The 24,419-nt window shown below is 38.9% G+C and overlaps 1 protein-coding gene across 1 annotated transcript; it reads right to left on the bottom strand.

Annotated features, from left to right (window-relative positions):
• Window positions 1-4,985: 4,985 nt before the first annotated feature.
• Ndufb5 (NADH:ubiquinone oxidoreductase subunit B5) lies at window positions 4,986-24,361 on the bottom strand. Its single transcript, XM_070025843.1, has 6 exons — window positions 24,133-24,361; window positions 14,233-14,321; window positions 12,799-12,865; window positions 11,876-11,937; window positions 10,046-10,152; window positions 4,986-5,167 (listed from the first exon to the last, which is right to left on the bottom strand). The coding sequence occupies exons 1-6, from the start codon at window positions 24,254-24,256 to the stop codon at window positions 5,047-5,049; spliced, it is 570 nt and encodes a 189-aa protein (XP_069881944.1). The 5' UTR covers window positions 24,257-24,361; the 3' UTR covers window positions 4,986-5,046.
• Between the last annotated feature and the right edge of the window lie 58 nt (window positions 24,362-24,419).

Genomic DNA, 24,419 nt, shown 5'->3' with positions numbered 1-24,419 from the left:
GTTGGCTCTGTGGTAGAGTGCTTGCCTTGCATGCATGAGGCCCTGGGTTCAATACCTCAGCACCACATAAGAAGAAAAAAAGCTGGAAGTGGAGCTGTGGCTCAAATGGTAGGGTGCTAGCCTTGAGCTGAGGAGCTGAGGAACAATGCCTGGGCCCAGAGTTCAGCCCCCATGACCGACAAAAAAAAAAACAAAAAAACAAAAAAACAAGAAACTCCATGAGACTCTTATCTCCAATAAACCACTAGAAAACCGCAAGTGGCGCTGTGACTCAAGCGGTAGAGTGCCCTCCTTGAGCTGAAGAGCACAGGGACAGTGCCCAAGCCCAGAGTTCAAGCCCCACGACCGACCAACAAAAAAAAAAGAAAAAAGAAAAAAAAATTATTCCAGGGATGCAAATATTGTTCAATGTACACAAATCAGTAAAAGTAATCTAATACAGAAACAAAATCAAGGGCAAAACCATAATCATCTTAACAGATTCTGACAAAATCCAACATCATTTCATAATAAAAGCTCTGAAGAGGGCTGGGAGGTGGCTCAGTGGTAGAGCACTTGCCTTGCATGCATGAGGCCCTGGGTTCGATTCCTCAGCACCACATAAGCAAAAAGAAAAAAAAAAGCCAGAAGTGGTGCTGTGGCTCAAGTTGTAGAGTGCTAGCCTTGAGCTGAAGAGCTGAGGGACAGTGCCCAAGCCCAGAGTTCAGGCCCCACAACTGGACCCCCAAACAACAACAACAACAACAACAAAACAAACTTCCAAAAGCTCTGAAGAAAATAGAACTAGACGGAACATACCTCAACAAAATCAAAACATCATTCTAAATTGAAACACTGAAATCATTTATTTTCTCTAAAACCAAGAATGAGACAAGGATGTCTACTTTTTTCCACCCTTATTCAATATAGTGTTGAAATTCCTCACCAGGAACATAAGCCAATGAAAATAGAAAAATAAATCCTAAAGTTCACATGGAAGCACAAAAGACCTTGAATAGACAAAAATTCTGAGCAAAATGAGCAACATTGTGGTGATATTGTAAGCATCATAACACCTGACTTCAAACTATACTACAGACTTCTAGTGACAAAAACAGCATGGTATTGACATGAAAAAATACACATAGATCTGTGAAACAGAAAACCTAGAAATAGATGCACACAGTTAACAGCCAGCCATATATTTTAAGTCAGTTTTTTTTAAGGTTTCAAAAATACATCAGAGAGGGCTGGGAAAGTGGCTCAGTGGTAGAATCAAGGGACAGCACCCAGGTGGAGTTCAGGCCCCACAACACACACACACACACACACACACACACACACACACACACACACACACACACACACACCCGAGAACACACACACACACACACACACACACACATACACATACACACACACACACACACACACACACCCGAGAGTAGACAGCCTCTTTAATGAATGGTCTGGGAAAACTGAATTCCTTGTAGAAGACTGTAACTAGACCCATGTTTTTTGCCCTATACTAACATTAATTCAAATTGGATTAAAGACCTTAGTATAAGACATGAAATTTGAAACTATTACAAGAAACATAGGGAAAACACTTGAACATATACAGGCATAGGGAATCACTTCCTGAACAGAAATCAAATAGCAAATAAATGTGAAGTTTGACGAATGGGATTACATTGAAGTTAAAAGCTTCTGCCTAGACTGAACAGATAACTTTGAAAATCTTTGCTAGCAATATATTTTACAAGGAATTACTAACCAGAAAAAAATCAACCACTGCTAAAGAATCAGCAACTCAGCAATTGGGGAAATGAATGGAACAGACGTTTTCTCAAAAGTACAAAATGACCAATAACATGCAGAAAAATGCTCAACATTCCTAGTCATACAGGAAATGCAACTCAAAAAATGCCATTGAGATTTCATCTCACTCTTGTCCAAAAGGCCATCAGCAACAAATGCTGGTGAGAAAATAGGTAAAAAGGAACCTTTATGCACTGTTGGTAGGATTGTAAATTACTGCAACTACTATTGGAAAACAGCAGAGGTTCCTCAAAAATATAGAAATCGAATTCCCCTACAATACAGCCATATCAGTCGGACATATATCTAAAGAAGTCTGAAGCAGAATACAATATACTCCACACCCGTATTTTGTTTGCTTACATTTTTTTCTGAGATTGAAACATTGGAAGCCTTACTAGCAGAAATAATTCACCTACGCATGTTTTAATGAAAAAACCAAATGCATTAAAAAAACTATGCTGAATGAGTGGCCTGTAACTTTTTTTCTTTTTTCTGCTTAAATAGCAGAAGACAATTTGCATATTTGACTTTGAAGATGCTATATGAAGCGTCACTGCCTTGACTTTTAGGAGATCTGGGTTCATTTTTTACCCAAGGAAAATATAACAACATAGTTCTAAGAAGCTGGTGCAAACTGGGTGGTGCACACTTGTAATTAAGGCACAAGAGCAGGAGGAGTGTGATTTTCAATAAACTGATTTTCAATAAACTGTCAAAAATACACATTAGAGAAGACTCCGCAAGAAATGGTACTGGGGAAAGCTGGCCACATGTGGATGAAACTAGATCCCTATCTCTTATACTGCATAAAACCAAAATCAAATCAAAACAAAGACTTTAAATCCTGAAACTTTGAGACTAAAGACAACTATAAAAGCACTTGGTGATACAGGCATAAGGTAATATCTCTTACGAATACGACACCAATTGTTCAGAGAAGAACAAGAATTGACAAACATGATCTCATCAAATTGAAGTTTCTGCACATCAAAGGAAACAATTTACCAGAATAGAGAGTCTACAGGATGGGAGGAAATCTTTGAAAGTTATTATTCAGACAAAGGATTAATATCCAAAATATATAGAATTCAAATAATCAAACTCAAAGAAAAAATATCCAGTTAATAAAGATAAGTACAAAGCCAGGATCCAGTGGCTCACACCTGTAATCCCAGCTACTCAGGAGGCTGAGATTTCAGGATCATGGTTTGAAGCCAGCCTGCACAGAAGTCTATGACTCTTTTTTTTTTTTTTTTCCCTGGGTCCAGTTGTGGGGCCTGAACTCTGGGCCTGGGCGCTGTACCTCAGCTCTTCAGCTCAAGGCTAGCACTCTACCACTTGAGCCACAGCACCACTTCCGGCTTTTTTTTTCTGCTTATGTGGTGCTGAGGAATCGAACCCAGGGCCTCAGGCATGCAAGGCAAGCACTTTACCACTGAGCCACCTTCGCAGCCCTCTATGAGACTCTTATCTTCAATAAACTACTCAGAAAAAGTGGAAGTAGTGCTGTGGCTCAAATGAAAGAGTTTTGCCTTGAGCAAAAGCAGCTCAGGTCCTGAGTTGAAGTCCCAGCCCCTCTCCCTGCAAAAAAAAGTACAAACGGCTAATACACAGAAAAATGTTCATCATCCTTAGCCCAAAGGAAATGCAAATCAAATAAACTTTGAGATTCCATCTCATCCAGTCAGAAAGGCTAAGCCATTGAGAAAACAAATACTGGCCGGGTGCCAGTGGCTCATGTCTGTAATTCTAGCTACTCAGGAGGCTGAGATTTGAGGATCACGGTTCAAAGCCAGTCCTGGCAAGAAAGTCTGTGAGACTCTTATCTCCAATAAACCACTAGAAAACTAGAAGTGGCACTGTGGCTTAAGTGGTAGAGCGCTTGCTTTGAGCTGAAGAGCTGAGGGATAGCGCCCAAGCCCAGAGTTCAAGTCCCATGATGGACCAAAAAAAAAGAAAGAAAGAAAACAAATACTGGTGAGGTATGTGGTTAAACTTAACCCTTACACACATTTGCTAGGAATGTAACTTGGTACAATCATTATGGAAATCACCTTGGAGTAAGTCAACATGGAAGAGAGGTACCCACACAGACATGTTTACAGCAGCACTATTCACAATAGCCACAATACAGAATCAGCCTAGGTGTTCAAAAACAAATGAAGAATTATTCAGCAATAAAGGAATGAGATGTTTGCAGGAAAAAGGGAGTCCATCATGTTGACCACGTAAAATATTCAGAAATATAAATGTTTTTACTTATGTGAAGAATCTAGACATAATGTTTATGATATCATTGTATTTATGTATGCATGTATGTTTGAAAGCATAATGGAGCCCACTTGAAAACTTAAAAAAGGAGAAAGAAGGGAGGAAGAATGAGTGATATAGATGGGGTAGTTGATCAAAGTATGTTATAAGTATTATGTAACTATCACAGTAGAACATCTTTATACAATTAATTTATGCTAATTTTTAAAAGTGGAGAGATACATGAATAGTTTTACAATGATATTCAGCTTAGAAAGAAAATATAAATACATTATAAACTTGAAGTATTCATTAAAAATTTATTAACATGCTAACGTTTTATATGGTTGGTTCAGTATTTATAATACAACTTAAAATCCCATGTACCTCCTGAAAATTCCAGAAGTTGCACTACACATGTATAAATAGCTGTACTTCCTAATATACTTAGCATAGTTATACTTCTCTAGTTAGTTTTTGCCAGATAAATAAAACATAAATCTGTCAAAGGTACTGCAACTTCAAGAATTCAGATTGCTATTTTACCAGGATTTTTTTCTTTTCTTCTTCCTTCTCCTTCCCCCCCCTTTTTTTTTTTTTTGGCAATATTGTGGATTGAACTAAAACTTGCTATAAAGGCATTCAACCATTTGAGCCCTGGCCCACCATGGTCCTTTTGCTTTTCTAGTTTGTCTTCGGATAGTCTCAGGCTTCTGTCTACCAGCCACAGAATATAATCCTCCTACCTCTATCTCTCAAGTAGCTGAGATTACAGGCACATGCCACCATGCTTGGATTCCAGGTTTTATTATTCCACTTTAAACTTTCTTAAAAAACGTGAAGCCGAAGCAAAATAAAAAACCTGCCTGAACCAACACTGAGAAAGGGAACAGTAGAAAAAGCTTTCATTTACCATAGAGCAAAAACACAGATGTACTTATTAATTTATTTTCAACTTGAGAGAATATACTGTGTATTTAGAGAAATAAATGATCAGTTGTCAGGAGTTGACTTTGGAGAAAAATCAATAAGCGTCTTATCAATGGTTGGATATTGAAACCAGGGTCCATCGCCCCTGGCACGCATTAGTCTTCGTACTTCCAGTTCCTGTAACCTGTAAGGAAAGGAGCAACAATACTGTGTTGTTAGCATGTCCAATTAGAAACTAATACATTATTTCTTTGTTTTTGTTTTTTTTTTTTTGGTCCGGTCATGGGGCCTGAACTCTGGGCCTGGGCGCTGTCCCTCAGCTCTTCAGCTCAAGGCTAGCGCTCTACCACTTGAGCCACAGCACCACTTCCGGCTTTTTTCTTATGTGGTGTTGAGGAATGAAACCCAGGGCCTCAGGCATGCAAGGCAAGCGCTCTACCACTGAGCCACCTTCCCAGCCCCCTAATACATTATTTCTATAAAGAATAACCACTAGAGGGCTGGGAAGGTGGCTCAGTGGTAGAGTACTTACCTTGCATGCCTGAGGCCCTGGGTTCGATTCCTCAGCACCACATATGCACAAAAAAAAACTCGGAAGTGGCACTGTGGCTCAAGTGGTAGAGCACTAGCCTTGAGCTAAAGAGCTGAGGGACAGTGTCCAGGCCCAGAGTTCAGGCCCACGACTGGACCCAAAAAACAAAACAAAACAAAGAATAACCACTAGAATATCTTTGCTTTTATATACACACAGGTACATATACCTGGCTATACTTAGAAGCAAAATTTAGCATTTATTTGGGTTTTACTCTATATTTATAGTTAACTCCATTTGTAGTTACTATCTACTTATATATATATATATATATATATATATATATATATACAAACTATCTTCATATCTATATATGTACATAATATCTACATTTATGTAGTTAGCCATGGAATATCACCAAACTATCACCTGAATTGATAATTCTCTCCTCTACAATCCCAGCTCTGTGGACATACAATTTTCACCAGACTCTTGACAATCATTAACTGTTTAGGATCTCTATCTAAGGAATTCTAGAACCTGTTCATTTAATTGGAACTCAAAGGTATGTTCCTGAAGTTCAGAAAAGTCTTCTTTTACTAAGCACAAACTACATTACTGTTCTGTTTTTAAGTACTTAAGTTCTATATAGCAACAATATATGTATGTATGTATCTAAGAAACAAAGCAGCTAATAACATGCTTTTTCAAAATTTAGTAATCTTTTTCATAACTGTTTTTCATTTGTTCTTGTTTGTTTTCTATCAGTCCTGGGGCTTGAACACAGTGCCTGGACACCATCCTTGAGTTTTTTTTGCTCAAAGTTAGTGCTCTACCAATTGAGCTACAACTCCACTTCCAGCTTTTTGTAGGTTAATTGAAGAAAAGACTCTCATGGACTCTCCTGCCTGGGTTGACTTCAAACCATGATCTTCAGATCTCAGCCCCTGCAGGTAGTTGGGATTATGAGTGACCTTCTTCCATCTAACCCATAGCTTTTTTTTTATAAACCACAAAATTTTAAACAGAATGAAGAAAGTAGGTCATTGAGAGCCTGGGGTTAAGAGTAAAGTATGAGTATTTACTAGGCTGGGTGGAAAGAAGCACAAAAGAACATTACAGAACAATCAAAATCACTGCTTGGGGTGGTAGTTATACAGGTATGTGCTCTGTCACACATCCAGTGAACTTAATGCGTGCATCTGAGTTTCTGTTAATTACATCATACTCCTAACACCGAGATACATTCAAAATTAGTAAAAAACAAAAAATTATTTCCCAGTATTGGTGACTGAACTCGGAGTCTTACGCATTTTAAGCACATGTTCTACTACTAAGCAACCTTCTCTAGTTCCAACAAGAATATTTTAAAAAGTAATTTTAGAAAAGGTATTTCCTTATTTAATTACTAATACTGTTTCTGCATGATACAAAACCTAGAAGCTAAAGACAAATATTGAAAAACATGATAGTGATTAAATGATTAAAAATATTTATCAATAACTTTATATTTAAATACATAAAAAGTCAAATGTAGTCATAGCCAGGGGCTGGTGGCTCATGCCTGTAATCTTAGCTACTCAGGAGGCTGAGATCTGAGGATCAAAGTTCAAAACCAGCCCAGGCAGGTATGTCGGTGAGACTCTTATCTCCAATTAACCACCAGAAAACCAGAAGTGGCGCTGTGGCTCAAGTGGTAGAGCGTTCGCCTTGAGCTGAAGAGCTCAGGGACAGCGCCCTGACCCAGAGTTCAAGCCCCATGACTGACCCCCCTCTTTCCACCCCCAAAAGCAAGTATATATATATATATATATATATATATATATATATATATATATATATATGTATAGTAAGAGTTCAATAATATATTAGGACTGAGGTATGGCTGAAATAAATGGTAGAGTGCAGAATGTCCAAAACCCAGGGATGAATCCCCAGTACTGGGGGAGATAGGAAAGGAGAGAGGAGGGAAATAGCTGTTAATATATATTTGTTACTTGAAACAACAACAAAACATTCTATGAGCAAAAAATTCTTCATTGCTAAAACACAAATAATTAGCTGTGAAAACATATCTGGAACAAAATCAAAAGAGACTAACGTACAAATCAGGCAAATTACAGAGAAAGAGATACACATCTGATATACAAAATCAAAATAATAAAATTTTTCAAATATTATATCAGCAAAACTGTCTTAAAATAAACATGGAAAGCCGGGCACTGGTGACTCATGGCTGTAATCCTAGCTACTCAGGAAGCTGAGATCTAAGGATCACAGTTCAAAGCCAGCCCGAACAGGAAAGTCTATGAAACTCTTATCTCCAATAAACAACTAGAAAACCGGAAGTGGTGCTGTGGCTCAAGCGGTAAAGCACTTGCCTTGAGCTGAAGAGCACAGGGAAAGCGCCCAGGCCCAGAGTTCAAGCTCCATGACTGACCAAAGAAAAAAACACAACAACATGGAAAGAACCTATATACCAACAATAGGGAACAGGTTAAAAAACTAACGGACATTCATCCAAAATATATAGTGCAGTCACTAAAATGAATGAATTTATGCTATTATAGGAAGTTCACCAGATACATTAGTTTAAATAAAAAAGTGCAAAACAGTGTTCATAAGAGCATTCTACCTGTGTTTATATAGTTCTAAGCTATACTGTAAAATATATTTCTTTTCTTTTTTTAATGATAGTTGAATGAGCACTCACTATCTCCCTCGGTATGAGGCCCTGAACAATTCAAATATATTTCTTAAATACATTGTATTTCCTATAGGAATAAGAATTTTTTTTTTTTTTTTTTTTTTTGGTCTGGTCGTGGGGCCTGAACTCTGGGCCTGGGCGCTGTCCCTTAGCTCTTCAGCTCAAGGCTAGCGCTCTACCACTTGAGCACAGCGCCACTTCCGGCTTTTTTCTTTTTGCTTATGTGGTGTTGAGGAATCGAACCCAGGGCCTCAGGCATGCAAGGCAAGCGCTCTGCCACTGAGCCACCTTCCCAGCCCCAGGAATAAGAAATTCTTGAGTGGTGCTGGGCCCTGGGGCTCGGGCTGCTGCTGCCGCTGCTGCTCTGCATCCTGCTGCCCCCGGGGGCGCGCGCCGAGGAAGTCACACTGATGAACACAAGTGAGGCCCAAGGAGAGCTGGGCTGGTTGCTGGACCCCCAGAGGGCCGGTGTAGTGAGGTCCAGCAGATGCTGAATGGGACACCCCTGTACATGTACCAGGACTGCCCAGTGCAGGAAGGCAGAAACACTGACCACTAGCTTTGCTCCAATTGGATCTACCGAGAAGAAGCTTCCCATGTCCATGTAGAGCTGAAGTTCAGAGTGCGAGACTGCAAGAGTTTCCCTGGGGGAGCCAGGCCTAGGGGTTGCAAGGAGACTTTCAACCTTCTTTACATGGAGAATGAACAGGATGTAGGCATTCTGCATCGACGACCCTTGTTCCAAAAGGTGTTGCTGCAATTAGTGTCCTGACACTGATCCCTACCTGACTAATTACCCATGACCTTGGCTGGTCCAGCGATAGGAAGAGAATGCAAATGTAGACTAGAGGGTAAACATGGGACTGGAAAACAGAGAGGCTAGATTGAGTATGGTTTTGTTGGGCTGACACTTTAGAGATGTCATTTAGGCTCGCCAAGGTTTGGTGACCTTGTTATAAAGTAGCAATAATAAGAAGGCCAGCCTTACATGTTCTAGAAGGGTTTACTAAGCATGTATTGTGGTAGCAAGAAGCCATGGTAGCAGAGAGAAATGCGGTACAAAGGGTTTCACATTTCTGTGCAGTACCTGTGATGGGTGTGTACAACACACTGCCCCGAGTATCACTAGAGTTACACAGAAGGACAGTTTCCTGCTGTCCATCTCTAGTCTCCATCGGTATCCCGAATGCAAGACAGTAAGGGGCCTATTATTATAGGATGTGCTCTCATTTTTTGCCAAAGAGCAGCAGTTACAAAGTTTTATTATTGCTAATAAATTAATTATAAATAATTACATAATACAGTAAATTTAACTGATCACCTCAAAAAAAAAAAAAGAAATTCTTAAGTAGGAGTCATCATTAAAGATGAGACATGAGACTAGGCATGAGATGGAAGGAAACTGGGTAAGGTAAGCAGAGTTGCTTCATACATAAAACATGTATTTTTTTTAAAAAAAGGAATGCTTGTCTAGCATGATGAAGCCCTGGGTTTGATTCCTCAGTACCACATACACAGAAAAAGCTGGAAGTGGTACTATGGCTCAAATGGTAGAGTGCTAGCACAGAGAGGCTCAGGCAGTGCTCAGGCCCTGAGTTCAAGCCCACTGGCGAAAAAAAAAAAAGAAAAAGAAAAGAAAAGAAAAGGGGATTATTCCTTTGAATCTGATAGATCCCATGTCCCAGTAGTCAGTCTGGTGATCTGGTGAGGCTAACTCTCTCTTCTCCCTGCATCCATTTACAATAGAGCTGAAAGTTTTACATTTTTTTCTTGTGGTTTGCAACCTAAGGAAACAATTTTTCTTTCCCATCCCCTTTTCTTACCGTAAGTCAGTCTTTTCAGATTCCATCTGAAGTATAGCCAATGTTTTTTCATAATTCTTTTCAGGACTTTCAAAGAAAATACGTGCAATCCATCTTGATATAGGATGCTACAAGAAAAAAATACTTAAAATTAGTTTTTGAACAAAGATTTTGAATTTCTAGTTGACTATTATTTAAAATCACCATCTCTTCAGTATTACCACCACCACTACCACCACCACCAACAAAAAAAAATTTCAGTTGGCCAAACTTGTAACACCTACTAAATGTCAACTGTTTCATGTTCTGAGTAATTTTAATCAGTGAGGTAGATACTATTTTTGCCCCTACTTTAGAGAGGAACAAAGTACACAAATTTGCAACCACATGACAGAGATAACATTCATACAAGTCTGTCTGATGAAAGCCTGTGTTCTTTCTCATTACACTAAGTTGCAGTGCCCTACCTGGCCAAGGCAGGAGACAAACCCAGTTTGATCCAAACAAAAGTAAACTTTAAAAAAAATTTTCTTTTTGGTGACATTGAGGTTTGGAACAATAGGAAGTGGTGCTGTGGCTCAAGTGGTAGAGTGCTCGCCTTGAGCTGAAGAGCTCAGGGACAGCGCCCAGGCCCAGAGTTCAAGCCTCACAACCACCAACAAAAAAAAAGAAATACATGTTGGATTTGAGGTTTGAAGCAAGGGCCTAATACTTGCTCCACACTCCCATTCCTTCTTTGCTTTAGTAATTTTTCAGATACAGTGATAGTAATAATTCCTGGTCCTGTACCTCCAGGTCCCACCTAGATGGGCTGCGATTTTCCCATTTATGTTTCCAATATAGGAGGGATGTCAGACACACAACACCACACCTAGCTTTTAGACTAAGACAGTGTATCTAATTGTGTGTGTGTGTGTGTGTGTGAGTGCATGTGTGTGCACATGCACATGTGTGTGTACATGCGGGTGTGTCAGTTATGGAGCTTGAACTCAGGGAATGGGTGCTGTTCCCTAGGATTTTCACTCAACAGTGGAGCTCTACCATTTGAGTCACAGCTTCACTTCTGGCTTTTATGATGGTTAATTGGAGATGAGTCTCACAGACTTTCCTGTTTATTTCAAGATTTCAATCTTTATATATCAGGCTCTTGAGTGGCTGGGATTAAAAGTGTGAACCACTGGTGCCCAACTGTCTCACAAAATTATTTCCTCCTTACTGACACCAATCTGGTCTCCCCAAAGAACTGGAATTAAAGGCATGAGTCACCTTGCCCAGCTAGTTTACCTGAAAATTTAATAATGTAACAATTTTTTAAAATATATGACTTATTTAGGTAATAAAATTTAATAAGAAACAACCTACTTAAGGCCATTTCTCAATGCCTGTAAAGAAAGTTATGAGTTTTGATGGTAATGGCAATATAGTATAGTGACTAGGTTCCAATATATATAGGTAACTTAATCCCATGAAATCTAAGTTTGCTCATCCCTCCACAGGGAGTAACAGTTACCTTTTAATTTATGTGAGATGAGGTGATATTTGCATAACTCTAGTCATGGTGCTTGCTACACAGTATGTGCTCAACAATGACAGCTTAGCTTAAGTATTTAAAACATCTTTCCTATGGCAATAAATTTAGGGTAAATTCTTTTACACTAGTAGGTTGAGAACACATTGTATAATCTTTAGGAAAATGATAAATTTAATAAAAGGTAATAAAGTATCCAGAGCATTTGATTGTAAAAAAAATAATGTGTCATATACGTGATACTAAATATTGACTATAAAGCTGTACCCCACAATTGCCTGACAGGACAACTAATAGAAGATAATTCAAAGATCTCTACAGACCTTGTAATATTCCCAGTGTTCTGGAATATAGCCTTCTGGTATTTCTGCTAATTCAGCTTCACCTAATAAGAGAAAATGGAATCTATTATATTAATTTTCCTTGGGTAGAGACAATTATTGAGGATTGAATACAGAACCTTTGTGAGCAAGTACTCATCATCTGAGACATGATCTTAGCCTTTTGGGCTTTAATTTTTAGATAGGGTTTTCCAGGGCTGGCCTTTCACCATACATCCCATTTTCACCTCTGCTTTTTGGGATTACAGGTATAAGTCACTCTGTGAAGCCCCATAGTAATTATTTACCAATAAATTAACTTTATGTTAAAATCATTTTTCTTCTTTCCTTAATCTGTACTACTGAAGACTTAATTTTTGAAATTTGCTTTGATCTAGGTGAAAACCAATTTATTTGTTGGATATTTTTTAGCATCTTCTGGGCATAGGCATTGTCTATGAGAGCTGCCCCTTCCCACCCTCTTCTTGGTCAGTCTGTGTAGCTCAGGCTGGCCCTGAACTCATGATCCTCCTGCCTCAGCCTTCCCAGTACTTGGACAGCAGGTATACACCACCACATCCAAACTGTTTCTACAGGATATTACAAGACATAATAAAACACATTATTTTATCTGGTCTTTTATATACCTACTAAATAAAATATTTTAGGATTCAAGACGTTAGAAATATTCTGAATAGCATTTCCCATGAAAATCTAATGTTTACTATCTTTAATACCATTAGTTTTTAGAGGATTACAATAATCCTAATGAATTATGAGGATGAATTTATCTTTGGCTTGCTTATGCTTATTTTATTGACTAAAGTTTTTCATTTTGCTATTAACAATTTCCATTTAAAAAATAAATGTTCATTTGTTTTAAAAGTTTAACATTTGGATGGTATCAGCAATGAAGGAGAACTTACCAATAAATACATTCAGCAGAGTGATGCCAATTACTACTGGTATTCCAGTCAACAATAAGTAGAATCTCTGTAAAAATTTAAAAATAAACAGCTCATGGTCATCTCATAATTCTCTTCACACTCAAATAATCCTCTCATAATTGCCTTTTAAAGTTTGCAAAATAAAATTGGAGATACAGAATCAAACAATTCATTTGTGTGATGCTATTTTATTCTAGCCTTCAGATCCTATATTTTCACCAAAACTGAGGTTAAAAAAAAAAGAGATTAATTGTAAAAGTATATTACAATAATATGTGACTTTTTACTATTTGGTTAAGGCATTATAATTAAAGTTAAAATTTTCTGTATTAAGAATAAAGCTAGGAGCTGGGAAGGTGGCTCAATGGTAGAGTGCTTGCCTTGCATGCATGAGGGTTCGATTCCTCAGCACCACATATGCAGAAAAAGCTGGAAGTGGTGCTGTGGCTCAAGTGGTAGGGCGCTAGCCTTGAGCTGAAGAGCTGAGGGACAGTGCTCAGGCCCAGAGTTCAGGCCCCATGACCGACAAAAAAAAAAAAAAAAAGAATAAAGCTAAAAAGTACAAAAGGGGTTTGATTTAGTTATGGCAAGAGGAAGCTCAATCAGGGGACAAAGAGGGGGTGCAGCATAAAGGAAAGGCAAGAGAAGATCTCAAACCAGCTCCAACCAGCTCCCAGGACTGGCAGGAAGCCCAAACAATCTCCTCTTTTCTGGGCCTCTGTGTTTTTTTGTTTGTTTGCCCAGAGCACTGAAATACAAACATACAGTTAATACTGTAAATAAGACTATTATCTCTAAATTAAAGTTGTATTATAGGTCAGTATCACTCTGACGTTAATGTTCCCAAATAATAACATATAAATTTAAAAAATCACATGCCAAAATAAGAGCTTATTTAGAAAGAGTCTTTCCAGAAGTTCCTTGGTAATTTAAAGTGTATTTAGCAATCATCTTTATATATATCAATTTTTGCTTTGTAATTTTTTTCTGTATGAGTGTCTCTGTGTGTGTGTGTGTGTCTGTGTCTGTGTGTGTACACTGGAAATGGAACCAGGGCCAGAAACATGATAAGCAGGCACTGAACCACAAAGATACATTCTGAGTCTTGAAGTCTTGTTTTTCTCTTCTTTCAAGCAGGGAACACACTACTTTCAGAACTCAGTATACTACAAAAAAAGACTTAAGTTTTACCTTCAATTAGTATTAATCTTTTTTTTGAAGAAAGTTTTCATTAATTTAAAAAACAATTTAGTAGCAAATCAGATTTTACTATACAGTGTCTTCTGAGGAAGGAAATTTTAAATTATAAATCAAATCTCTTATTAAAAAAACAAAGACATTTTCTAAAAAGAAAACAGTAATTTTTCCTGTATGTATGCCAAGATTTGAGCTCAACAAAAAAAATTAACTCACCAATAATTTCAAAAAACGCTTGTCATAGAAGGAAGAAGGTTTGATGATAAACAGTCTTTTCCCATGGTCTGAACTCTGTCGCACAGGAGCTGGAATTATTAGATTACACTACTTTAGGTAAGATTCATGCAGATGTACTGTTATGTGATAAAATCAGACTATAAGACAAGTATATAAATGTTCAATAAGACATAAGATTTTAAAATGCTTTGGGAACTAAGGCCACAGTAGGTGGGATATCTTCAAACAAAGACTGATTTATTATCTATTCCTCTTTTATTTTTTTCCCTGTGCTAGGGATCAATCCCCAGGCCATCCACACATAGTAGTCAAGCACTCTACCACTATATAGCTTTATCTTATGTTAAAGAAACATCTAGCCCGGTGCTGGTGGCTCATGCCTGTAATCCTAGCTACTCAGGAGGCTGAGATCTGAGGATCTCGGTTCAAAGCCAGCCCAGGCAGGAAAGTCCGTGAGACTCCTATCTCCAATAAAAACCACTAGAAAACCAGAAGTGGTACTGTGGCTCTAGTGGTAGAGCACACATCTTGAGTTGAAGAGCGCAGGGATCTCGCCCAAGCCCAGAGTTCAAGCCCCACGACCAACCAAAACAAAACAAAACAAAACAAAAAAACCAGAAAGGACCAGCAGTATTTATTCAACAAATCTATAGTTTTGTTACAAGTGTATACTCTTATCTTGATAAATTTCACTTATAAGCTACTTCTGATTAAAAATATCCTCCTCTTCAAATTATCCCCTAGTGGAACATAATCAATCCTTCCTACAAATAAGATGAGGCAGAACTTCACTGATGGATCCTCTTTCTTAGACAAGCTTTTGCTTTCTTGGAGGTCTGTAAAGATCACTACAGATCTTTTAAGTCTCCCTCTGGGAGCAGAGAAAGGCATCTATGGCTGTAGGGAAAAAACAAGATTACTATGCTTCTGCTGGGCATCTGAACTCAAATTTTACATGAGTCATGCTGAAAACAAAAACGTTCATTTCCAACTAAGGAATTTCAGTCATAGATATCAGAAATATCTGCATCCTTTGTTCACATTTAAGGTGCGAAATGCTCTCTTCATTTCTGAAAACTATCCTTTGGACCCAGAGGACATCTTTTTCTCCCAGAAGCCAACACTGCCCTTCATCAGCTGAGACTTCCCCTCAATCTGCACTGGTGTAATGTGTAGAGAGTCATCCTTCAGTACAGGTATCCATGAAGGTTTGGCTCCTGGACCCCTACAGATAACATAATCTGTAGATGCTCAAGTCCTTTATATAATATAATGATGTATCTGCACATAACTTATGCACATTCTGCCACATATTTTAATTTCTGGATTATTCAGAATAGCTAATATCACATACAGTGAATGCTATGTATTGTACTGTTATGGAAATGAGAACAAAGACTGTACATGTGTAGTTATAAACCATTTTTTTTGGATATTTTTGATCTGTGACTGATTAGATATGAGGATGCAGAACCTACAGGGCAGAAGTAAAACTGGGTTTTGTTTTAACTGGTACTACTCTTTTTCTTGGTTATACTGGAGTTTGAACGCAGGGTCTCAGCTTGATAAGCAGCCACCCTACAACTTAAGCTTATATCCTCATCCTTTTTGCTTTTACCTATTTTTCAATTTGGATCTTGTGCTTTTGCCTGGGGGTTGGCCTCAGATCCTACAGAGTGGGGATAATAGGCAGACACCACTACTTCTGGCTTATGTATTGAGATGAAATCTTGGTGATCTTTTGCCCAGGTTGGTCCTGAACTTGCCTATCTCTGTCTTCATTTTCTGAGTAGCTGGGATTATAGGCAATTGTCACTATACCTGGCCCTTCATCACTGCTACTTTTACCTATAAATGTTTTGAATTTGGTCTTAAATTTGGTGTCATTTATATTAACTTGCAATGAATTTGAGAGATTAATGCATGAGAGGTTTAGAAGCCAGTATGAATTTAATAAGTGTAATTCATACTACTAAGGCTTCTAAAATAACAAGATTAGGAGAATTCAAGTAAGTGTAGATTTCAGCAAATCACTTAAAAGATACTATTAGAGAAGCTTTAGTAGACTAGATGAAGAAAATAGCTGGGTAATACTATGGCTCATTTATTCAAAAATATTTAATTTAATTCCATAAATATTTAAATGCCTACTATATACAAATCCCAAGCTAAGACTTTAGTCTAAGAGGGGTATAGATCTTGTTTGGAAAAATGGACACTAAACAAGTAACATAAATCTAGAAGAGTAACAAAGGGAAGAAACTGTGCATTAGTAGAACAATTATACAATAGAAGTGAACAGACTTAGAAGGAAAGTTCTGTTTAGACAAGATGGAGGAGGAGTTAGGAGAAAGGTGTCTACAAACTGAGAAAAGGACCACTTTAGATGAATTTGTAATGGGTAATGGACTGGCCTATTATGCCTAAAAGATGATGATTCATTAGTGCAGTATACCACCAAAAGGATCTTTTAAAAGCCCTGCAAAATAGCTGACTTGTTGAATCTCCAAAACATAAAGCCATTTCTACAACAGTGTTTAACACTGAATGGCACAGGATGCCAAAATTCTTCAGACATATTTCAAAAGGCTAAATTTAAAAGGCTTCTAACTTTATTATAAGTAAGTGGTAAGTATAAGTGGGAATCCTACCTGGATTCCCTCAAATTTAGTTGTTCACACACACACAAAAAAGCCAAAAGTAAATTTAATCTTAATTTGATGTACTACAATTACAAGCACAAAACATGAATGTGTTCCTTACCCTATCTTCTGCCTTTTGACCAAGGAGCACTACTTCTATGCTGAATTTCATTCCTTAAGCATATTAAATATCAGTAGAGATCTTTTATCAAATCCCTAAAAGCACACAGCATTTACTAAGATGAGACAATGTGCTCTAAACTCACATATGGAGTATGGGGAGTGATATTAAACTATATGTGGTTTTAGGGACTCTGATGACAATTATATAGAAATGTAATTTTAAAAAGAACCATGGAACTGGGCGCCGGTGGCTCACGCTGTAATTCTAGCTACTCTGGAGGCTGAGATTGAGGATCACGGTTCAAAGCCAGCCTGGGCAGGAAAGTCCATGAAACTCTTATCTCCAATAAACACTCAGAAAGCTGGAAGTGGCACTGCAGCTCAAGTGGTAGAGCGTTCTCCTTGAGCTGAAGAGCTGAGGGACAGAGCTCAGGCCCAGAATTCAAGCCCCATAACTGACCAAAAAAAAAAAAAAAAAAAAAAAGAACCATGGAAGAAAGCCTGGTCTGGTTGCATTTTAATACCATGAATATTAAAGCAATTAGCAACTGTTTGTTCTTTCTTTATGCAAAATTACCAGTTAAATACTCATGTCATTCAAGGTAACAGGTAACTGTTATTACTAGTAAGAACTCTAACATCTATTTCATTAAACTTTTAAAAAATGTTCTGAGTCATCTGATTATATTCTAAAAATATTAGGACAAACATAACTTACAACCATGTAACTGCCAGATTTTCTTGAAGTCAGTTCTTCTAACCACTAAAACAAGCATCTTCCATGTCTAAACCCTCGAATTTCTCAATTAGTTATTCATAAATTATATAGGTCTAAGTCTTCAAACTACATTTTTAATGTAAAAATAACCTCAAGAAAGTTATTTAAATCTTTCCTGTGATATTTGTGAGGGCTGAATAAACTACTATAGGAAATTTTTGTGTTTTAAAGATAACATCAAAAACTGGCCATCGCAAGGCACTGGTAGGTGGCTCACACCTGTAATCCTAGCTACATAGGAGGGTGAGGATTGTGGTCTGAAGCCAGATAAGGTTGGAAAGTCCCTGTGACTCATCTCTAATTAACCACCAGAAGTTGAAAGTGGAGCTGTGGCTTAAGTGGTAGAGCACTAATCTTGAACAAAAACAGAACTCAAGGGTGGTGTCTAGGCCCTGAGTTCAAGTCCCAGGACCAGCACTAATAAACAAAAACAAAAAAACCCTATTTCCATGATTTAGATAAAATGCTGTATGTTCCCTGTCTGAATTACTGTAAATAACTATGCTTATATGTCTGTGGTAGTCAACTTTACTGTAACAAATATTTGAGATAAATTAAGAAGAGGAAAGTCTACTTTGGCTCAGTGATTCCATTCATGGTGAAGAGGCCCTGTTGCTTTTAGATCTGGGGCAAGATATATCATGGTGGGGAGCAAGCTTTTTATATCATGATAGCTGGAAAGCAAAGAGAATAGGGGCTTCAGTCCCACTAACTTCTTCAAGGGACACTTTAATGAGAGGACTTCCTTCTAGGCCTCACCTGTGAAAGACTCCATCTACCAATTTCCAATAAAACCACAGACTGGGACCAACCCTTTTACACATGTGCCTTTGAAGGATATTTATCCAAACCACAGCATAACCTATCTCACCTTTAAAAGAATAATTTGTGTATGTCAGTCTTCAACTGTGTATGGGTGTGCAGGTGTACCATCCTAGGACTTGAATTTGGGCCTGTCCCTAAGATTTTTTTCCTCAAGGCTAGTAGTGTTCTACCACTTGAGCCACAGCTCTACTTCTGACTTTTTGGTGGTTAATTGGACGTAAGAGTCTCACAGACTTTCCTTCCCCAAAATGGCTTAAACTCGGAATCCTCTGATTTCAGACTTCAGATCTCAGACTTCTGAGTAGATAGGATTACAGGCATGAGCTACCAGCATAGGGCGCTGTCCCTCAGCTCTTCAGCTCAAGGCTAGCACTCTACCACTTGAGCCACAGTGCCACTTCTGGCTTTTTCTGCTTATGTGGTACTGAGAAATCAAACCCAGGGTCTCATGCATGCAAGGCAAGCACTCTACCACTGAGCCACCTTCCCAGCCCCCCCTTTCTTTTTTTGTCGGTCACGGGGCTTGAAGTCTGGACTCCGGTGCTGTCTCTGTGCTCTTCAGATCAAGGCTAGCGCTCTACCACTTGAGCCATAGTGCCAAGTTCGGTTTTCTGGTGGTTAATTGGAGATAGATTTTCCTGCCTGGGCTGGCTTTGAACCTTGATCCTCAGATCTCAGCCTCCTTAGTAGCTAGGATAACAGGCATGAGCCACCAGCACTCTGCTCATAAGACTTTAAAGTTCTTTGCAGTAGAGGAGAAGCTTAAATGCCCACCATTGGAATTCTTTTGTATCTGATGTTTAATAAATAATTTAATTGGGTAAACACGATTTTTAATCTGTTTGCTTTCTGAAAAAGGCTTTCACAATGAAGAACAATATGATAGCAATAGGGAAAAGAAGTGTGGCCAAGAGGGATCTGTAAAAAAAAAAAATGTTGGGCTGGGAAGGTGGCTCAGTGGTAGAGCACTTGCCTTGCATGCATGAGGCCCTGGGTTTGATTCCTCAGCACCACATAAGCAAAAAGAAAAAAAAGCCGGAAGTGGCACTGTGGCTCAAGTGGTAGGGCGCTAGCCTTGAGCTGAAGAGCTGAGGGACAGCGTCCAGGCCCAGAGTTCAGGCCCCACGACTGGACCCCACCCCCCAAAAAAAATGTTAGGGAAGGCAAAAATAAATTGGACTTAAGGAAAAATATAAATTTTGTACACCTAGTGATACTATTAACAGAATAAAATTTTTCTCCATATAAAGAGAGAAAATACTTGAAATTTATGTATTTGATAAGGGATTGATACCGAGAATCGAAAACTGCTAAAATTCAACAATAAACCAACTCAAAACACAATGACTTGTATGAAAGTAGAAATTAAAACATAGAAGATGTTCAACATTAATCATTAAGGAAATGCAAATTAAAACTACAATGAGCCACTACTGCCTACCTAGTAGGAAGGTTACTGCAAGAATTCAACCAGTCACTGGCTTCTTGGAGACTGAGATCAGGAGGATCATGATTCAAGGGGAGCTTAGGCAAAAAGTTCATCAAACCCTTTTCAACCAACATATAGGTATAGTGGCATGTGCCTTTTATTCCAAGTCATGTAGGAGGCTAAGATCAGGAAAATTGTGATTCTAGGCTAATCTGGGCAGTAACGTTCTCAAGAGTCCAACTCAATGAAAAAAAGCTTGATGTAGTGGTGTACACCTGTGCACCCATGCAGCATAAAATTGAAGAATAGTGGTTGGGCTATGTTTCCAGATCCTATCTTGAAAATAACCAATACATAATAGGTGGAGATGTGGCTTTGCAGTAGAGCATCTACCTAGCAAATGGAAGACTCTGAATTCAAACCCTAGTACCATAAAAAACAAGCAAATTTTTTTTTTTTTTTTTTTTTGTCGGTCATGGGGCTTGAACTCTGGGCCTGGGCGCTGTCCCTCAGCTCTTCAGCTCAAGGCTAGCGCTCTACCACTTGAGCTACAGCGCCACTTCCGGTTTTCTAGTGGTTTATTGGAGATAGGAGTCTCACGGTCTTTCCTGCCCGGGCTGGTTTTGAACCGCAATTCTCAGATCTCAGCCTCCTGAGTAGCTAGGATTACAGGCGTGAGCCACCGGCGCCCGGCAAATTTTTAAAAAGACAAAAAACAGAAATCCAGCTGGGTGTGGTGGTACCCATTTCTAATCCCAGTTACTCAGAAGGCAGAGGGCAGAGGATGGCTGTTTGAGGCCATCTTGGGTAAACCTAATGAGACCCTATCTCAAAAACAAAATAAAGAAAAGGGATGGGAGCAGGGATCAAACAAGATAGGCCTTAACTAGTAATCACAAGGCTAAGGGTTCAAACCTTAGCACTATACAATAAATAAGTATATAGTCCAGAAAACAACCAGTGTTGGTGAGAACGCAAAAAATTTTGATCTCTTGTACTGCTGGTAACAATGCAAAATGGTATAGCCATTCCAGGCAATACCTCAAAAACATTAAATATAGGACTACTCTATGAAAAGGTTATTCTACTTCTGTGTCTATACCCAAAAGAAATGAAAGTGAAATCTCAAGGAGACATTTGTAGAAGCATGCTCACAGCATTATTCACAATAGCAAAAACACAGAAGCAATTCAAATGTCCACAGAAAATGAGTAGACAGTGGAGCCTTTGTATCTATGAACTCTACTTCCTTGGATTCAACCAACCATAAATGGAAAGTATTGGAAAAAGAATTACATCTGGGGATTGGGAAGGTGGCTCAGCAGTAGAGTGCTTGCCTCGCATGCATGAGGCCCTGGGTTTGATTCCTCAACACTACATAAACAGTGAAAAAAGGCCGGAAGTGGCACTGTGGCTCAAGTGGTGTCAAGCTAAAGAGCTCAGAGACAGCACCCAGGCCTAGAGTTCAAGCCCCACTACTGACCTCCCCCCCAAAAAAAATTACATCTGTAATTACATCTGTAGTGAACACACATATGTTTTCCTTGATATTTGCCCTTACACAATATAGAATGATTTATATAGCACTGCATTACGTTAAGTATTATAAAGTAATCCTGAGAAAATTTAAAGTATATGAGAGGACATACACAGAATATATGCATAAGCCATTTATATGAGACTTGAATAACTAATGATTTTGGAATCTGTGGGTGTCCTGGAGCCAGTCTGCCTCAGATACTGAGTGGTAAATGCATATATATACAATGAAATATTATCTAGCTTTAAAAAGTAATTTTGATATATGCTACAAAATGGATGAACTTTGAGGATATGCTAAATGAAATAAGCTAAGTACAAAGGGACAACTACTAGATTATTCCAATTATGAGTTATTTAGAGTAGTCCAAAATCATAGAGACAAAAGAATGGTGGCTGTGAGGGGCTGATGTAGAGTTTTTGTTTAGTGAATATAGTTTCACTAGATAAAAGGAGTTATGGGTGATGGTGATGGTTATACAGCATTATGAGTGTATTAAATACCATTGGATTGCACACTTAGAATGATTTAGACAGTACATTTTATGTTGTATGCATTTTACCAATATTTTTAAAAGAAAAGCCTATGTCAGGTACTGGAAATTTTCCCATTTACTCTTCACAATTACTCTATGAATTAGGTTAAAACTGTCATTTTTAAAAAAAGATAAGGGCATGTAAATTATGAGCAAGTAAGTGCCTTCCACTTTAGTTCCAAGATGACTCAAGATCATAGAGCTTCTCAATTCAGAAGCCAGGATCTGAGTTAAGCAGCTTAGCTCCAGGAAAAACAAAATAAGGCTTCCCTTCTATTCAGGAGCATACATTATTTTAGGAATAGATGAAACCATAATAAAAGAGATTAAAACCTTCAGTCCATAATGACAGATACAAAATACCTTTGAAAATACTACAGAGATAAACACTCATCTTGTAATAGACATCTATCTATTAGATCCTTCCTGTTCCCATGGCAAAGGATCTACACTCCTGATACTGATCCTTTTTGTTGGGGGGAGGGGGGTCCAGTCATAGGTCTGAACTCTGGGCCTGGGTGCTGTCCCTCAGCTCTTCAGCTCAAGGCTAGCGCTCTACCACTTGAGCCACAGCGCCACTTCCGGCTTTTTTTCCTTTCTTATGTGGTGCTGAGGAATCAAACCCAGGGCCTCATGCATGCAAGGCAAGCGCTCTACCACTGAGCCACCTTCCCAGCCCCCTTACAGAACTCTTGAGAAAGGAATAGTGTACAAAGAGGAACTTAGGAATAACATTTCACCTCACCTTTCCTCTACCTAAACTCAAATATTAACTGAGGGAGTATTTGAAAGATTTATATTTGCGTATTTGAGGATACCTGTAATCAGAAATAGCTTACAAAAGGATTCTGCCAAGGAATGTAGCACATGTAGTTTAAGTTTAAACTTTCTCAGGAACTTTATTGAATATTACCAGTCCTTTTCATCTGTTCCAGCAAGCTATACGTGTATTACCTCATTATGTGAAATGGCATGATTCAAATTAAACTGGGAAAGTATAAGAGAAGTAAAATAAGATAAACTGTTTTTAAGATGGAGACAATCTTTTGGGCTTCATGGTAAAGGTTTGACTTCCTCTCTATTTGTATTGCATAGGGTAAATAAAGTATGGTTTATGTTTGATTAAGGAGATTAAAAAATAAATACTTGAGAGCCTTTAAATGGTGTTTGATACCTAACAGATGTTCAATTAATATTAGCTGCCATTATTAATTTGTTAGAAGTGGTGCCTTATTTTGCACAGTGAAGTCAGTAATACGGAAATAAAACTATCTAGCTTCTTGCTTTGTAGCCAAGGCTGGTCTCGACCTTGCAATCCTCTAGCCTCAGCTTCCCCAGTGGTGGGACTACAGACGCACCACCCGGCCTCACACAAGGCACCAGGTTCTGGATAACGTTTCACGTGCACTAAGTTCTAGTCTCACAAACGGTCAATTGTGTCATTGAGAAGCCCACGGATGTTAAGTATGCAGACTTGGGACTAAGCACTCATAGGACACGGTGCTTATTGTGCCCATGAGTTAATGAGCTTTAGGAATCCACGAAATTGTTTTAAGTTTCTTTCTAAGGAGACTATAATGCTGGTGAATATGTAGTGATGAAATCAACCTGGATTTACAAGTAGATTGAATTATACAAAGCGACTGGATTTACAAGTAGATTGAATTATACAAAGCGAGCCTCTCTCCGCAAAACACAATAACAAACATCCCACATACCCCACACCTGTTCCTTTAGAGACACAGGTCTTACCTCGGGCTTTCCCCGCCTCAGCTGCCAACAGTGAAGGGCAAAGTGTTTTTTTGTTTTGTTTTGTTTTTACAAGAGCTAAAGAACAATTTAAACGATCTGATTACTGTAGGAAAGACCTTCCCAAGTTGGCACTGTGCCTCTCCCAAAGCCCCGGCGTGTCCTGTCCACCTCGGATCCCACCAAGGTCACTTGGGAACGGCTCCCCCGTGTCCCCCGCCCGCGTGGCCTGCGCTCTCTCCCGAGGGTAGCACCCACCGACAGTCTTCGGAAGGCCGCGGGTGAGAAAGCCTCTGAATCCGAGTCCCGTGCCGAGTCGGCCGCCAGACAGAGCTGTCAGCGCAGTGACCGAAGCCCGCTGCAGTAAACTCATGGCCGCCATGGCTACGTCCGGCAAAGGGGAAGATGCGAGAGTAACGGGAGCCGGGAGGGCCAATTTACCAATGACGGCAAAGGTGAGATTCGGCCATGTTCAGTTATGGCAAGGTCCTGTTCCGGTTTGCTTCATTCAGTCAGCGTGAGGCGACCGAAGTGACGTCATTTCC

Source organism: Dipodomys merriami, unplaced genomic scaffold, assembly GCF_024711535.1.
Source record: "Dipodomys merriami isolate MVZ:Mamm:240054 unplaced genomic scaffold, mDipMer1.0.p SCAF_173, whole genome shotgun sequence".
Taxonomy (NCBI): Eukaryota; Metazoa; Chordata; class Mammalia; order Rodentia; family Heteromyidae; genus Dipodomys; species Dipodomys merriami.
The sequence above is the reverse complement of the archived record's forward strand: the minus strand, read 5'-3'. Positions and strand labels throughout refer to the sequence as shown.